The sequence below is a fragment of the Zalophus californianus genome, chromosome 3 (assembly GCF_009762305.2).
Source record: "Zalophus californianus isolate mZalCal1 chromosome 3, mZalCal1.pri.v2, whole genome shotgun sequence".
NCBI lineage: Eukaryota > Metazoa > Chordata > Mammalia > Carnivora > Otariidae > Zalophus > Zalophus californianus.
This window is the reverse complement of record NC_045597.1, coordinates 153005500-153023688: the sequence shown is the minus strand read 5'-3', so window position 1 is coordinate 153023688 and position 18189 is coordinate 153005500. Positions and strand designations below refer to the sequence as shown.

General features: G+C 37.1%; 1 protein-coding gene across 3 annotated transcripts in view; it reads left to right on the top strand.

Annotated features, from left to right (window-relative positions):
• Positions 1 to 18189, top strand: part of TMEFF2 (transmembrane protein with EGF like and two follistatin like domains 2) — a 224389-nt gene that overhangs the window by 125084 nt on the left and 81116 nt on the right. For all 3 annotated transcript variants that reach the window (XM_027588030.1, XM_027588032.1, XM_027588031.1), the window contains exon 5: positions 1443 to 1539. In XM_027588030.1, coding sequence (XP_027443831.1) covers positions 1443 to 1539 — 97 coding nt within the window. The remainder of the gene's footprint in view (positions 1 to 1442; positions 1540 to 18189) is intronic.

The window sequence follows — 18189 nt, the reverse complement described above, 5'->3', positions numbered from 1 at the left end:
TAAGTTGCTTTAGAAAAAATAAATATTTCTACCTTTCCTGGAAAAACTATAAAACACAGAACTTCCTTAGATGGCTTCCTGTCTTTTTTTTTGGGGGGGGGGCTGTAAATTAAATCCCTTACCTGCACAGAAGTAAATTAAAGAAAATCAAGGAATTAAGACCTCTGTTTTTATAAATATTAAAAACTCTCTTGCTAATAGACAAAGAAGAAATGAGGAAAATATCATATTAAAACAAAGTAAGTCAGACTGGATTTGTTAGTTTCACGGTGCATGTTAATATATGTGTCTTTGTTAAAGATGTTATCTTATTAGGTCTCATAAAGAAGATTGGAGCCAATGCCATACTTAATAGCTTATGTTCTTTTTCTATTGAAAATATCTAACCTTTGGCAGAAGTACACTTTTTTATTTTTATTTTTATTTTTTTAGAAGTACACTTTTTAAAAGATTCTCTTGATTTAACATCCGTTTTTAAGTATACTGTCTGTCCATAGAATAAAATTATCTATATAGTAGTTGTGTTGTTGCAATTTTTCATCTCTAACCAAAACTATTTTTGCTTTCAACTACATATTTTTTAATTGGGTAAATAGTAATCCATCATCTCAAAAGTGCTGCTCAAATTTTTATTCCTTGGAGTCAAAATATTTGAGTCCAACTTACACTATTGTGTCCTGATTTTGAAAGGTTACTTTTATAATTAAATTATATATTGCATATTTCTGTACTTGTAATTTATAGGAGAAAAAAGATTAATATCAGTAATCATCATCAGTGAGAATATATATTTTTAAAATGAAATATATAGTTCATAACCCTCCTAGAGGAAATCACTATGACAGGATCTGTGCAATATTTATATAAAATTCAAGAAATTACTGTATAAACCAACTGAAAGCAGTTTTCTAAAAACTTATAATCAATATATTTTCCTTCTAAGTATGTAACATCTTGAGAAAAAAAAGACATATCTAATGTCAAGACTGCCCATCTAAATATTTTTAATTATGTATAAAAGCCTTTAAATGAAAAAAAAATCTATAATTTAGGAAAGTGAAAATGTTAAGTATTCTTTATAAAATAAACACTAGATATTTCCTCCAGGCAAGTAACAATCTAAATCCCTTTTAATTAATAACTCTTTCATATGGTCAACTTATTAGCCAAGTTTTTTGATAAATCCAGTAAACCCTCTTGTTTGTTGTTTCCTTTTGCTTGTAAAAAGTGAAACGTTTACTACATATCAATGGGTGGCATATCATTGCTAGTGTTTTCCTTAAATTTAGGGAAGAAAGGAAGTGAGTAAGACATTCTTTGAAGCCCCAAAAAGCAAACAGGTCTATTGGAAAAGTAACAGCTTTGATATAGAATAGTCTTAGAGTGTTGGTATTAAGCATATTTATCTGAATTCTTTTTGTTTACTTTCTTCTGTTCTCTAGTTCATGAAGGCTCAGGAGAAACCAGTCAAAAGGAGACTTCAACCTGTGATATTTGCCAATTCGGTGCAGAATGTGATGAAGATGCTGAGGATGTCTGGTAACGTGTTCTTTTTATTCTTTAAACAAATTATAACAATAATTAATTTCTTTTTACTCCATCAACCATTTCCTAAAAGACATTTTCAGCATTTTTTCTTATCCAGTTCTGAAGGGGGGAAAATGAGGGCTATAATAACAGCAAGGAATTTCTGAAGCTGAATTAAGAGCTGAACTAGCCCGGCAGCTGTTAAGAGCACTACTTGATAAGATATATTTAAAATACCACTTAGACCCCCAAACACTGTCAATGCTAAGAGATGGAAAGAAAAATCATATTTATCAGAACATCCCTCAAGAACCATGGTCAATCAACAACGGATAGTTGCTAATCTGCTTTCTAAGATGGTGGATCTAGGTAACTGCAGAGAATTTATTTAAGGGTATATGCATATGCACACCCATAGCTGAATTGGGAAAGCAGTAAAGCAAAGAATGACTTCTGGGCTACTCTCTAGGATCAACTTCTCCCTTCATCTGAGTAATACTCAGCTTCTTCTGAAAAGACAGGCTAAACAAATAATGAATAACATTCATTATTTTGCATGAGTCCCAAAATGTTAGTCTTCTAGGGCCTCCACATGTACTGGTCCTGCCCTAATCATACCCAAAGGGAGCAACCCAAAATTCAGAGTGAGGTCTTTGTGGCATGATAGTGGAAAGAGGCAGAGTTCTCCCTGGTTTACACACCTCACTTTTACACAGATATCTTTCAGAAAAACAGCCAAGTGCCCTTTGTTTTCTTCATTATCCAGACTATGTTTGTCTAGAGGAGTTTATGATCATTTTGATCAAGTTGGCTAAGAGATTAAATCTTCTCACCACAAAAAGAGAAATAGTAATTATGTGACATGATGGGGGTGTTAGTTAACACTATGGTGGTAATCATATTGCAATATATAAGCATATCAAATCAACACGATGTACTCCTCTAATTTATACAATGTTATATGTCAATTATATCTCAATAGAGTTGGAGGAAAAAAACAATAATTTTGGTCAAACTTTTGTGGGTGGAGGGAACAATTCATCTAAGGGACAAAAAGAAAAAACTAAAGGCAAGATAATTTTGGCAAGAGTGAAACAGTCTGCACTTAAAATATTTTAAGGATTTTTAGGATTCCAAGGGAGCAACTGGAGTTCTTAGGGTAAATTAATCAGGTACTTGTAGGTAAACACTATACCCCAGTGAAATAGACACCCATTAATAAAGGCAAACATCAGTAGAGTTTTTGTACCTGTCAAACATTTCTCACCAATGGGTAGCTAGCAGCCAGCGGGAGTTTACGTACTGATTTGACTGTCCTGAGGTAAATAAATGTATATTTTCTTAAGAACATCTTGAGCATCTTAATGGCTAATGAATATATGGTTCCCAAACCTAGCTGACCATCAGAATTACTTTGAAATTTTTTAAGCACACTAATTCTTTAGTTCCACCCCAAAATTAATGAATCAGAATTTCAGAGAAGTAGGACTTAAAATTTTACTTATCTAAAACTTCCCAAAAGACTATGAAACACTTCTCTAAAATAAATGACTGACTCAGAGAATCTTTGCTCCCTAAATGCTTTAGGGCTCTATATACTCATAGTCATTATATATTAAGACACACAGACAGGAAATGTATCCTTTAAATATCCCATTTTTAATGTTTGCTGGTGAACACATCTGTAGTTCAACATCATTTTTAAAGCTGTTAAGTATCTTGCTGTCAATTATTTTACTTTTTAAAAAAATTCACATGGGTTCCTAATTTTTTCTTAAGAATTTCCATTCCCCTAAGTTCTCATCTCTTCAGTGATCATCTTTAGGTAACAAAGTTCACTTTGCAAATGCAAAGATTTAAGAAATGTGATAAATAACAGCTAAACACTACTAGTTGCTTACTATGGGTTTTGGTCCATCTGTATAGTTTTTCAATTCTCAGTTACCTTCAAAATAACCCTAGGGGTAGAGTCCACCATTATTTCACTTTGCAAAGAGGAAACTGAGTTTTAAGGGTTTAAGTGGTAGGGCCACAGTGAAAATATGAGATGTTAGCATTAATAATTCAACCAAAGATGCAAATTAAAATCATATTTCTTTCCTGCCATGTCGGGAATAATAAGATAGCCAGATTGCAGGCAGCTTAGATGTAGTGACTCAAGACCTGCAGGGTTAGAGCTGGTGACAAGGAAGATGCCTGCAACAGGCAATGAGAAAATGTCCAGGAAGGCAGTGTCACTCCTGGTATTCTAGCAAAAGTTCAGATCTATGGTCTGAGGGCAGGTAGAATGAGAAGATATGGACAAGGGTGGTGGCATCAGAAAGATTCAACAGTAAGTCATAGGTCCCAGTCTTCAGAAAAAGAAACTCAATTACAAAGGGAACAAAGAGAAGGGCAAAGCAGAACTTCAATTGCCAAGGAACTGGTTATCAATCAGGAAAACAGAGGCAGATACGGGCAAGACTGGATAGATACCCATTTGCCAGAACTGGTATAGAAAGCCAAGCCTTGGTTACAAGGGGCTGAGACAAGCATCTAGATCTCAGAAATAAATTACAAGGTCAGAATGAAACCAGCAGCAAGGCTGACTGGATGCTGAATCAGTTAGCTTTTGGCTAGGACATCTTGTACGCCCCCAGCCTAGAGACAAGATTAGTTCCAAAATGCGGAATAAAGCTGAACCTCCAGATGGGGCTAAGTGGCTATAGCTGTGAAGATTAGAGGGATGCAGGGGGCAGGGAGCCAAGAAGATCATTATACTTCCCAGGCAAGAATGAAAAGTTGTTAACATTTAAATAAAATGTACTTAAAATGTCCAATGTAAGCAAGAAGGAATGGTGCTGAAAATGGTAAGTGTATTGATTTTCATTTACATAAATACCTTTGTATGTTAACATATTGTATTTAGTTATGACCATGAAGGACAGATTGGAACAGCTGAAGGACACAAGAATAAAACAGTAAATGAAATTAAATAGGCATGGAATGAAAGAGGCTATAAAGTACAATAGGAAGCAGTTGGGGAGTGATCTGACTCTAGTACTAGTCAACTGAAGCAGAGGAGCGTTGACGTGCTGTTGATTTTGGATGAAACCATGACAGGGTCCTCTCCCAAACATAAAACACTGCATATGCTGTGTGGCAACAAAGAGTACAACTCAGTCTTCAATTTTATTTTTTCCTTTGATACTAACTAAACTATAATTTTATGCATACAAATAGCCTCAGTCCTGCATTATGAAGCAACAAGATATGAAATACTACTCTTATGTTGTTATTGTATCGGCAATACTAAAACAAAGATGAAAAATTAATTCCTGATCTTTCTTTAACCCTGACCAAAGAAATTAATATTTTACATTTCACCACAAAAAAAATAAGTCTAATTATTCAAAAATGCTTAGGTACTTTCTGGATGAAGTTAAATCTTTGTCAGAATTAAAAAGCCAGTTTTGATCAATTACAATCAGTCATCATCAGTTGATCTTCTTTTCATCGATGAGTTTTTGAGTTACACAAGTCACAGTGGACATGGAGAAAGATGATAGATAGATAGAGAGATAGATAGAGAGATAGATGATAGATGATAGATAATAGATAGATAGATGGTAGAGGGGTAAGGAAAATGGAGGAAAGAAGGAAAAAATAACAATTAGAGGATGGCATTGATAAACCATGATCCTAAACACATTACATTTTAATACCTTTGAGAGAATAGATGGTTTATAAGCTCATATAAGCCCCTCGCTTATAGTCTCTGATTTCATTTCAAGGTTTTTCTCTTCCCTTTTTCTTCTTATGGAGCACATCAAGGTTGTAGAAATCAGAAGATGGTCAGGTTTACTCAATAGCAAAAAAACACCATTGCTTCAGAAGATGCTTCAGTTATATTTATTGACCTAGGTGTAGGAAAGAATTAAGCTTCCAAAAGAGAGAATTAAAAGTGCACATGAGAAGTGGCTCACAACACAGATATATCCACTCTCATATGGAGGCATCCCTTTATTTAAGATGAGCTTCAAACAAATAGAACACCTGGGCAAAGAGATGTGAAAGCTTATTTATAGGGAAGGGGTTAAGAGGGGAAGGAAAGAAGGGCTTAAAAAATTGTGTCTCTTGATATCTAGACTGAAAAAATTCAAAACTAATATGTTTATACATCAAAGAGACTCAAATATATCCTGCCAAATATAATTTATAAAGAAAAAGAATGGTTTATAAATAAGTCAAACATAATAAAAGTGACTCATTGCAAAGTAATAAAGCCCCATCTGATAGCACTGGGAATACCAACTTATGATTTCAACAAATACTTCTGATACTTGGTTAGTTTTAGAAACAGCTTATTATTCCCTTAATTATCGTACCTGATAAATTATTTCAGTAAGTCCAAAGTAGGTCAGTGGTAACTCTCTTTGCACTGGAAGCTACTCCTAAGAAGTAATTAGCCCAGAACTTTCTGTTGGTCCTGTCAGTCAGAAATAGTTCAGAGCCCCGGGGTTGATACTTGATTTAATATAAGAAAAAAGCAAGCTGATAGCTAGGTCTGATTGTAGGAATGACTGGGTCAGAAATTGGCTGCATGCCTAACATTTCCAGGGTGTCAGGATAGATCAAGGAAGGAGCACAGGTGTAAAAGCAGATGTGGCTCATGACAAATGATATAAAGGGACAATTTAAATTATGTGTATTTGCTTCATATGTATGCTTGACAGCTCCTATTCCCATTTTAACTTTGCTTTTGTATCATTCTCTACATGCTACTCAGGCTCCATTAGCAAAATCATATTGGCTAAAATGCTATTAATTCCTCAGTAGTCATTCATTTTATCTTTGAAAGCATTAATCATGTTTTCCAGTTTCACTACGTCACATCCTTGAGTTTGACTGCGAGGGGAAGAAAAGAGAGAAGCAAAGTAGTTGCAGTAAAATCAGTTCAGAAAAACTGAATGAGCATCCATGTTTTTCTTTATTTCACTGACGTTCCATAACTGAGAGAGGGTGTGGGCTTTGGCATTCCTGTTGTGAGTGTCTCTTACAAAGACAGTTTAGTTTGAAGTCTTTAACATCTTGCTTCTTTGATCTGAGAAGGCTCCTTGTCACTAGGAAGACTGTTGCTGGCACTGTTCCCACTCTTAATGCATTTTGGACTGTGGAGAGAATCATGAATATTTGAAGCAGGGCAATGGCCATGGATGATTGCCGGCACTAGATTTCACCATACATATAAGCAAATTAGGCATCAGATCCTGCTGACTTTAGTGCTTTTGGATTATGAGCTTGATAGGGAAAATTAAGACACCTCTGAGGAGAATACAGAAAATGATTTCTTTTAAAACTACTACCAGTCAACAATTGAACAAAAGGGTTGTGTTGCACTTGGAAAGTTTCCAGTTGTTTTCTACTAAGTAAAAAGAAGATTGGTTAGGATCATACATGGGATATCTAAAGAAGAGGATGCTGATTAGTCACAAAATCTTAGTGATCCAAGAGTCCATTCAGTCTCCCCTCAGGGTGCTTGCCTTGTATGGATTTCCTTTGCTCTCTTGCCCCAGAACTATAAATTGCTTACCATAATTAGGACTGACTTCTAACAGGAGTTTACTCATGGAGAGACTAAAAACACTCACACAACAAGAAAAACAGGTCTGTTCTTGAAAATCCAAGGTTTTTGTTGTATGTAAACATGGCTTCATGAGAAAACCTTTTTGATTTCAAGATTCCTAGGGAATCTTGTTCTCCCTCAAACTGCCTCTTCTCCTCCACCGTGAAGACAGTGCCGTCCCCTCTGAAAACTGCCATGGCACTTTCTGTTTCTACAGGTGGGTGGGGAACTGAAGAGCAAAGACAAATCTCTTTCTTTTTTTTTTAATTTCAATTTTTATAATTTTTTTAAGATTTTATTTATTTCTTTGACAGAGAGAGAGCACAAGCTGGGAGGGAGGGTGGCAGGCGGAGGGAGAGGGAGAGAAGCAGGGAGACTGATGCAGGGCTCAATCCCAGGACCCTGGGATCATGACCTGAGCCGAAGGTAGATGTTTAACTGACTGAGCCACTCAGGCGCCCCTTTTATATTTCTTTAAGATGTTATTTATTTATAAGACAAATCTCTTCTCTCTTCCATGCCTCCATTTGCCCAGAAAATATTTTCAGAGACTGAAATATGCAGCTCTTGATTTGGGGTAACACATATTTCCATTCCCACAATTTCAAGGGAAAATGCTGATATTTTTAGCTAATCCATAACCAAATGTAAAAGTTTGATTTTATTTCCTTCTTTTATGTATTCCTCTACTTATCTGAATCAAGGGGGAAAAAATCTTATATTCTTTTTTAATTCCACACGATGAAATAAGATTTAGAATGCAATTAGAGTTAAAGAAGACTAGTATTTATTACATGGTCTGTACAAAGATCTGTAGCAACAAATACCTTATCTGTGACCCAGACTTCTTTCTAGAGTGGCTGCCAGTAAGTAGACAAACCCGCAAATGGAATCTGAACACTTTAAGTGTCACTTCAAAAGATAAATGAATAACAGTACCCTTCAAATGCACAACAGGCAATCTGAAAAAAACAAGCAACAAATAGACAACTAACCCACCTTCCAAAAATGGAGCTTTATACTTTGTGAAAAGTAAACCTTAAAAAGTAAAATTGAAATTTGAAAACAAACCATGGTCTTTAAAACAAAGGCTTACCTCAGGTCTTCTGTGTTGCTTGGTTCCTTGGAAAGAGACTGGATTTTCACCTAAGTTCTGAAGCCTTCCGATTTTTTCTCAGTAGCTTTACCACCACTGTGCTATCTACACAGCGATGAATGAAACTTAATCAGGGTATGACAGACAACGAACATAATCTGGGGTGAACTGCCCAGAAACACAGAGTAAACAATTCTCAACTTTCACATATGTTGTATATGCTTTTATACTTTATTTAACTCGTGCAATATAAATCATGTAACTTTCATTTTATATAAAAATAATGAAATACTGCATGAAGGCAGAACAAAGGAAACAAAATTCCTAAATACATATTGTGTTTCTACAATTAACTTAACTGTTTTTGCTACCTGTTTCTCTTTTTACTTGCTGTTTGAATCTTGTTTTGCACTGTCCCCTGCTAATGGGGCGTTGCCTTACTTCTGGTGCTTGCTCACCAAATGCTCACTCTCAATTTCCTCTTGACTTTTCTGAGTCTCATTTTCTTTCTTTCCTTTTTTTTTTAAGATTTTATTTATTTATTTGAGAGAGAGAGAGAGAGAGAGAGAACAAGCGGGGGGAGGGGCAGAGGGGGATAGAGAGAGAGAGAGAAGCAGACTCCCCACTGAGCAGGAAACCCGACGCGGGACTCGATCCCAGGACCTGGAGATCATAAATTGAGCCAAAGGCAGACACAACCAACTGAGCCACCCAGGTGCCCCTGAGTCTCAGTTTCTAGTATACTCTGAGTCAAAGATTCCTGTCCCTCAGAATCAGAGAACACCTGTTCCACGTTCCAGCATCCCAGTGTAACGCCCCAGTCTCAGAAATAAAGATATGAATCTCATAGTTATCAAAATACCAGAACTTTCAAAAGCTTGTTTCCCATGTTGCAGGCACCACTGTAATGTTTACATTCATGGAGCTATTTAATCCTTTTCATAATCTCGTGAAGCTTGATACACTAATAATTCCCATTTTATAAGAAAGGAAACTGAGGCAGAGAGTAGTTAAACAAAGTGGTTTGCCCAAAGCCCAACAGTAAGTGACAGTGCTAGGATTTGAACCCCATCAGACTGACTCCAGAGGCCACCACTCACTGTCTTCTCAGCTAGTTAGTGACATAAATAGTGTGTGTGTGTGTGTGTGTGTGTGTGTGTAGGTAGCATACATTATGTGTATACACACATGTATACTGAATTTCACATTTTTTTTCTTGACATAGAACATGAAAACCAAGACTTAAGTGATGAAATCCACCACTAACAGGTCCACATTGTCTATGATGGCCTCAATGTATTTTCTTTCTCACTAGGTATATATACTTTATTTCCTTAGCAACTGTGTGGTTTTCCTTTTTTGTTGTTGTTTTGTTTTTCGTGGAAGCATTGAATTATCTGTGGAGACTATCCTTAGGACAATATGCGTGCCCAATTAGATGAGGTTATTAGGCACAGGGTGGCTAAGAACAGACATATCTTCACCAAAACCTGGTTATTTTGAGCTGCTTCAGCTTCAGGTAGCTGGTGTTGAAATGACAGCGGCAACCCTGATTATGGACCAGAGTAAACATTATTTATACAGTAACTACTGATAGGTTTCAGATCTTTTCTTTTCCAGGCAGGAGGCACGTAACACAGCTGTTAGAGACGAGCCATTTAACACTCCTTGCTTGAGTGCTGGCGTGCCCTTCTCAGCAGCATTGCAAAGGGCAGAGAGCACTGGGGAGCCTCGAGGAGCAAGGGCCCGCCCTGTCCAGTAAGCCATCCGCCAAGTAAAGCTGTCCTTACTATCTCTGGGAATAGCCGATGGACTACATGTCCCTTTCCAAATAGCAAAAGAGAGTTTGTCACAAATGCATATTCTTACTGTAACAACAGAAACTGTGTTATATGTAGAGAAAGAGGGAAAAATCACTGAATTAAAGGGCAACTAAAATGGCCCACATGCCAGTGGCTTTTAATCCCTGTCCTAGGGGCACTGCCCTGCTCTCTTTCTATTTAGCACTTACACATATCAGGTCAAGCCTCTTTTTCCTCCAATCTAATGTATCTACTTGAAGGTTACATTAAAATGGATTTTTTCTAATTATAAAAGTGGTACATGTTTATCACAGAGAATTTGAAAAAAAAACCTAGAAATACAAAAACTCTATTGTCATCCCTTCATCCCACCATTCCAAGATAACCACTGTAAAAGGTATATCCCCCCCACGTCTGTGTTTATGTATGTGTGCATACATGTGTCTGTATATGTTTTTAATGATAATCGAATCATATTTTACACGTCAACAGAGCCTCTCTCTCAAAATTTCACTTAATGTTAAAGCTGAGTTTGGAGATTGTTTGGGAATGTTAATCAAATTGATGGAGAATATATTTAGATTTGAAAATGATTTCTGTGGCCCATATTCTAACTGTCCTTTTAAAAATTATGCACTTCTCAAAACAAATGGATTTGAGAGTACTGTCCTAACATTTTTGATCTAAAAATTTACCAAAACGTCAATCCCTTCTAAGGCTACATTAGACATTTTTCTTGGTTAATGCCAAGAGACTGGATAGTATGCGTACTGAAAACATTTCATTGTCTGTATCCAGAGCATTCATAATAAATAGCTTTCTGAGGTATAAGCATTATTTACAGAGAAGCTGTCTTCCCAAAGTTGTTTTAAATTGGGTAGAAACCGTTGCTAGTCTTCAGTGGTTTACTTCCAAATAATAATATATTGTATGTGTTGATTCATCTAAACAACAAATCAGCAAGCCATCCTCGGCAGCCAACATCAGTCTGTTCCAGCTACATTCCCCTACAAACAGGAATGTGTACTATCTAATAGTGATTGAACAAACTGCAAAATTACATGCAACAACCAATCGAACAATCAACATTACTGAAGATCTAAATACTTATTATAGTAAAAAAAAAAAAAAAAGAAGAAGAAGAAGAAAGAAAAGAAAAGAAATGAAGGAAAGGGATATCTGATTTTTCTAGACCCCCAGCCGATGCCTAGTAAAATTAATCAGGAGTGGATCCATTCATACCTTCATCACTAAGCTATGAATGAAACATAAGAAATCAGGATGATGCACCTGGGACGGATGATCTTCTAAAGATTGTTTACCACAGCTCTTTTTTTATTCATTGCAGTCTTTTCAAAATCTGACATAGTAGTTTACTCTGTTCTCTGAGCTCATTCTAAAATGAGCTTTCTATTGGGGCGCCTGGGTGGCTCAGATGGTTAAGCGTCTGTCTGCCTTCAGCTCAGGTCATGATTCCGGGGTCCTGGGATTGAGTCCCACATCGGGCTCCCTTCCCAGCAGGGAGCCTGCTTCTCCCTCTCCTTCTCCTGCTCCCCCTGCTTGTACTCTCTTGCTCTCTCTGTCAAATGAATAAATAAAATCTTAAAATAAAATAAAATAAAATGAGCATTCTACAATCAAAATTGTACTATCCAGGATAATAAAAGTAATGCTAGCCCACCACTAGCTATAGTGTCTATAATCAGCAGCTATTAAAAGATACACAAAAACTGAGGGAAATGCAAAAATAATAAATAAAGTAAAATGCTAGCTTCACATTAGCAAAAATTAGTGATATATTTCTGTAATAAGCAAAGATATATAAACATAGTACTTTATTTATTTTTAAGATTTATTTATTTATGAGAGAGAGACAGTGGGGGGGAGGGGCAGAGGAAGAGAATCCTCAAGCAGACTACCCACTGAGTGCAGAGCCCAATGCGGGGCTTGATCCCCCGACCCTGAGATCATGACCTGAACTGAAACCAAGAATCAAACACTCAACTGACTGAGCCACCCAAGTGCCCCATATGTGTAGTACTGTAAAACCTTCAAATATAACATTGAATTGTCAATTATAACAAAGAAATAAAATAATATATTTGCTTGAAATATGCAGTTTAATTTTAATTGATTATACTTTTCTTGAAAATAACTAAGCATTAGTGAGCATTTCCTTTGTTCCCTGCGCTCCTCTAAGGGCTATGTGTTTATTAACTGATGTAATCTTCATAAAACTAAAATTTAGGTATTATTAGCATTCCAGTTTTAAATATGATGAAATTGAAGCACAAAGGTGTTAAGTAACTCATCTAAATTAGCTATTAAGGTTCAAAGTCAAGACTTGAACCCAGAGGCCATACTCTGATCTATTTTGTAAACATTGTGCCCCAGAAACCTGGGGGCATAGTGGAGAACTTGCAAGACTCCAAGGAGTTTTACATTTTCTTGGGGAAACAGAGAAAGAAACATATGTTTAATTAGGCTGGAAGTCAAGTGCATCCTCTATAGAAGCCAAGTGGGTCATCTCATTTAATCCTCCACAAAGGTATGGTAAGTGAGGTCTTAATTTTCCTCCACTTATAGAAAGGAGGAAACCAAGTTTTGGGGAGATCAGTAACATGCCAAATATATGTTGCTAGGTAGGGGCAGTTGTTGAGTTCAACCTCAGATTTTTTTAACATAATTCCAAGCTGCATGCCCTTTCTCTTGCATAATGCTAGAGGGTAGATGTCAAGGTAGAATTTAGTTAAGAAAACTGTTCTTTCAGAGGGAAGAATAGCTTATGACTGAGATTGTGTATGGTAACTGAAAGGTTGGAAAAGTACCCATAGCCAAATGATGGAAGACTTAGTTGTCAAATATATTAGGGTATATTATAGTTAGGGTAACACTGTAACTGGTCAGAGAGTCTGCATTGTATGAATGGAGGTCTCAGTCCTTGGATTCTCCACAGGAAGATTTACATGGTGATCCACGCTGAAATAAAGACAGTCAGAAGGAAAGTAGCAAGCACAAAGCAATTTACTAAAGCAAAAAGTACACTCTCAAGGTGGGGGAGTGGTCAGGTTCCACAAAGTGGAACCGACCCTAAGTAGTTTTGGTATTGGATATTATTGGGTCTGTCTGGGCTGAAAGGAGCAGTGATTGATGTACAGTGAGTAGGTCTCTAATGAGGGCTGCTTTCAATCATCTGGAGACTCCTCCCACAGGTTGGGAGGGGAGTTTTTGACCCTACAAGGTTCGTACCAGAATGCTCATGGCAACCTTTCTTCATCCGGTAGGGTTGTTCCTTCAATGCAAGTGCATTATTATGAATCTAGGGGTTACCCTGGGGCAGAGGTGGAAGAGGAGAGCCCATGCTCTGCACCTGTGGCTCTTGATTTGTCAGACACAAGGTCTTGGAAGACACAAGGTCAGGATGTTGTGTCCCTGGGCTTTTAATGTGTAGCTTATTTATCACCGTCCCTGCCTCCAACTCCTGTCTCTATCATTCCCCTTCAAGGAGCTTGGGGCTCTGCTTTGGAGCAGAGCTGCTGCTCAAGTCTAGCTTCTACCTAGCAACACTAAATGTTATAACAGATAAGTGTCAAATTCTTAGAGGTATAACACACACACACATACACACACACACTTATTTCTTCCTCTTACCACAGTTCAAGAAAGTGTTTTTAATCTGAGAGTCTACACAGGGTCTTTTGAGAACTCTGTCTCTTTCCATATCATGGGCCTGCCCTTCAATAAATCACTGAGGTTCTATTCACTCATTTAATAGGAAGCAAAAGAAAAGAAAAGATCATACATGGGAATTTTTATTGGCCAGTCTTGGAAACGGCATTTCTCGATTCCACATATATCCCTCTGGCCAGAACATTTGCTATATTGTAAAAGTAGCATTAAGGAGAAAGAAACCAGTAATAAAGTTTGCTAATGGCCCTAAAAGAGAGAGATTGGAATCAAGAAAGCTGTACAATAGCAGCAGATATTTATTTAGCATGTATAACGGGTCATCCTCTGTCTGAGCCCTGACAATACCATGTATGACACAAAGTTCCAGCCCATAGAGAGCTTATGTTTTGAGGAGGTTCTCATCCAAGATGATGACATAGACATGCTAAGAAGAGGAGAGATGGGGGGGGGTTAAGTGATAAAGAAATAAAATAGTAAACAAGCAAGATACTTTCAGGTAATAAATGTTCTGAAAATCAGGGTCCTGGGAGAAGGAGCTGCTACTTAAGATTGGGTATACCTCTCTGAGATTGCCATTGGAGTCAAATAGGGGGCAAGATGCAGCCTCACAAAAATCTGTAGAAGCAGAATTCTGAGCAAAGAGAACATCTGGTCCAAAGACACAGAAGTGCAAGTGAGCTTGGTGTGCTGAAGGAACTGATTGAAGCTTAGTGCAGCTAGAGCCAGAAAATTAAAAAGAAGGTCTTAGATGAAGTTGAAAACGGGGCCTGATCATGAAGCTTCTAGCAGGCCTTAGTGACAAGTGTTGATTTTATTCTAAGTATACTGAGAAGCCTTCAGATGTGATAATCTGGAAGTGATATGATTTAGTCATCTGCACTACCCCTCCCTCCTGAACTTTACTAGACCACTCCAGAACAGGGTCATTGCCCCCTTCGCCCGTATCCCACAGCACTTTCCCTTGTTTCAATCTTCTCAGTAGCTAGTTATTGTAGATATGTGATTTCCTCAACTGAAACATAACCTCCAGCAGAGCAGAGACTTGTATATAATTTGTGGCTCCCTCAGTAACAAGCACAGTTCCAAGAAAGCACGTAGGGTCTGAGTAAGTACATGAATACATGAATGATGAATAAATAAATGAAGGAAAGAAAACCAGTTAAAGATATAAAGAGCAATATCCCCTTGTATTTGGAGTCTGCGATGTGCTTTTCACTTTCGCCATGTCATTTGATCCACATGAGCACAATGGGTACGTGCAGAAGAGTTTGGTAACAGCACAATTATGAGAAGCAAGAGATTAGAAAAAGAGTCAAAGAGAAATTAAGATTTTTGAGGCTGAGCACTGGGGAAGAATAATGGGAATTGGGATCAGGAGGTAGAGTTGATTTGGAGCATGAGAGGAAGGTGATGAGAAAAAGTTACATTCTGATTCAGCTGATAAAGGGCAGAAACCCATGGAATGCCCTGTAGGCAGATGATTAAAGGTTAAGTTGTGTGGTGCAGACAGAAAGAGCTGCAGGAGTTCAGAGACATCTAATAAAGAAAGTGAATTTGGGAGCGAGTAATGAAAATAGACACTGGAATAGCAAAATGTTAGACTGCTAGGTAAAAGGACACAAAATATTTGTGAAAAATCATGTGATATTGGAAAGAAAGGACAAACTAAGTAAAAAAAATAGAAATATATCACTATATGTTAATTAAGAGACAAAAAATTAGAAATAGACCAAAGAAGAATAAAACTAAGGAGCCACTGTCCTTCACTTGTTTAATTAAAAGATAAAATTACCACCCTGTTCCTCACTAAATATTTCTGATTTTCCAGATCCAGAGTAGGGAAAATAGGACTGTGTTACAGGGTTGTACTTTCTGGCTCCCTTGAGGTTGGGATAACTCATGTGTCTAGTTCAATACCTTGACCAGAGACTGAATATTTGATTACCAACACACAACTCTGCCAAGTTCCTTTGTTTTTCTGGCATAGTAATTTGCAGTGTTCAAGTAGGTGACTGCTTCATCATCCTGGGCCCTTGGGTGAAACATAACATGGACAAGAAATAGATCTTTGCTGCATTAAGCCACTGAGATATCGAGGTAGGATGTTTATTACTGCAACATAACATCTTATCCTAACTGATAAACATGATATCAGTTAGAAAACATAGATGTGGAGTGAGATTGACTCTTGAGATAGGAAACAATGGAGAAATTAAGGGTCATTAAAGAAGACAGAGACTCAAAGTTGGCAAATGATACATACTGCTATGGTCTGAACATTTGTTTCCCTCAGAAATCATATGTTGAAACCTAACCTCCAAAGTGATGGTAGTAGGACGTGGGGCCTCTGGAAGGTGATTAGGTCATGAGAATGGAGCCTTAATGAATGAGATTAGTGTCATCATAAAAAAGAACTCAGAAGGCTAGTGCACCTCTTCTGCCTTGTGATGTTATAGAAAAAAGACAGCTATCTGTGAGGAAGTGGGTACCACTAGACGCTGGTGCCATGATCTCAGACTTCTCAAGAACTGTGAGAAATTAATTCTGTTTTTATAAGCCACCCAATTTATAGTATTTTTATTATATCAGCCCAAATGTTTCAAAACATTGGCCAAGCTTCCAACATGCTTATCCCCAAAGGCCTTTCAGTAGGTTGGCCCTGAAAACTTAACTGCAGATGTTTCTACCTGCCCATCCATGCTCCACCCAGTGAGAAATAGGCTAGGCCATCTCCTTTAGGGAGACTGGTAAAGTCCTCCAGCTGGCCGGCTGTGTTACCCTCCCTGCCTCGTCTTCAGGCCTAACATGAATTAGGTTGACTTGCTGAGGATCAGGAAGTTGAGAAGACAGTTAGTGGTACTTCCAGATCTCCAGCACCATAGTACTATAAAAAAAAAAAAAAAAGAAAAAGTACTGGAGATAATCAAAATCAGAAGCATAAAATAGGGGTGCCTGGGTGGCTCAGTCATTAAGAGTCTGCCTTCGGCTCAGGTCATGATCCCGGGGTCCTGGGATCGAGCCCCGCATCAGGCTCCCTGCTCAGCGGGAAGCCTGCTTCTCCCTCTCCCACTCCCTCTGCTTGTGTTCCCTCTCTCGCTGTGTCTCTCTGTCAAATAAATAAATAAAGTCTTTAAAATAAAAAAAAGAAGCATAAATAGGACAACAATTTATAAACAAGGGAGAGAAAAATGCTCGATTGGTTTCTGATAAGAAGGATATATTTAGAGAGATAAAACCAAGCTTACAAGAATAAAGCAGAAATTAATTTTCCATATGAGGCCTACAAATATAGAGGCTAGTAAAAGGAAAAAAAAAAAACAAAAAAAGAGGTAAACTCATTTTTCTTCCTATAATGTGCAACATATCCATGATTTTTTTCCCATGGGGGGAGGAAGGGGGGGAGACGAATATCTTTTTTAGCTCAATCTTTGACTACTTGTAGTGACCTAATTTTAAGTTTGAGGAATTATACTTAAAATATATCTGAGAAAACTATATTCATTGGCCATGAGCCAAGAATTCAAATCCTGCAAGTCATATTTTAATAGACAAAAGCATGCTTTGATGGATGGGTAGATGGGTGGATAGATGGACAGGTGATTGTATGGAGAGATATATATCATACAGACGGATAAAATAGGCAGATCAGTGTCTTGAGAAACCATAGACTTTGTATAAAACAAAGACAGAAGGCTGAATTAAAAGAGGATTTTTGTGCTAAAATCAGTCTGAGAGCTCAGATACTGAAGCTAGACTGTCTGAGCTTAAATTTTTGTGTTGCCACTTACTTCTGGTGGCCTTAGGTAAGCTCCTTAACCTTCCTGCATCTCAGTGTTTTCATCCATGTAAAGTGAATTGGAACATTTATTATATAAATGTGTTATGAAGGTTAATAAGAATATTATTCATTAACTTGAGTTCTGTTTGAATTTTTTATTCATAAACGTATATCTCAGAAATGTTTCTCTTCACCCATATCGTAATACCTTATTGTTCAGACTGCGATTTGGAGAAATATTATTCATTCTCTCATTATTGGTGACTTGTATGATGATGTCCTAGCTTATCACAGAAATTCATAAGTCTCCAAAGCAGCCTTTTAAATAGGCCTTGAATCCTAGCACTTTTTCCACTGAGGTGGGGGATGGGGAGGAAGTGAAAACAATCGAACTGACTATTTGGGATAGAATAAATGAAATGAATGCTTTGAATTTTTTGTTATACTTCAAAAAATAGTAAAGATGTTAAATAGATTAAAGAGTTTAAACCATGAAAAATCACACCATCCCGAATTCTTAGGAAAGTTATTTTTTGTGGTTGTTAGAGGGAAAAAGAGTTTAATTTACAATATAAAGTAAATAGCAATTGTTCACACTATTGTTTATTGATTTTGTATTAAATCCAATGCTAAATAGATTACAAAGATAATTGTGTTTAATATGCAAAAGGATCCTATGAGGGTTGTTATC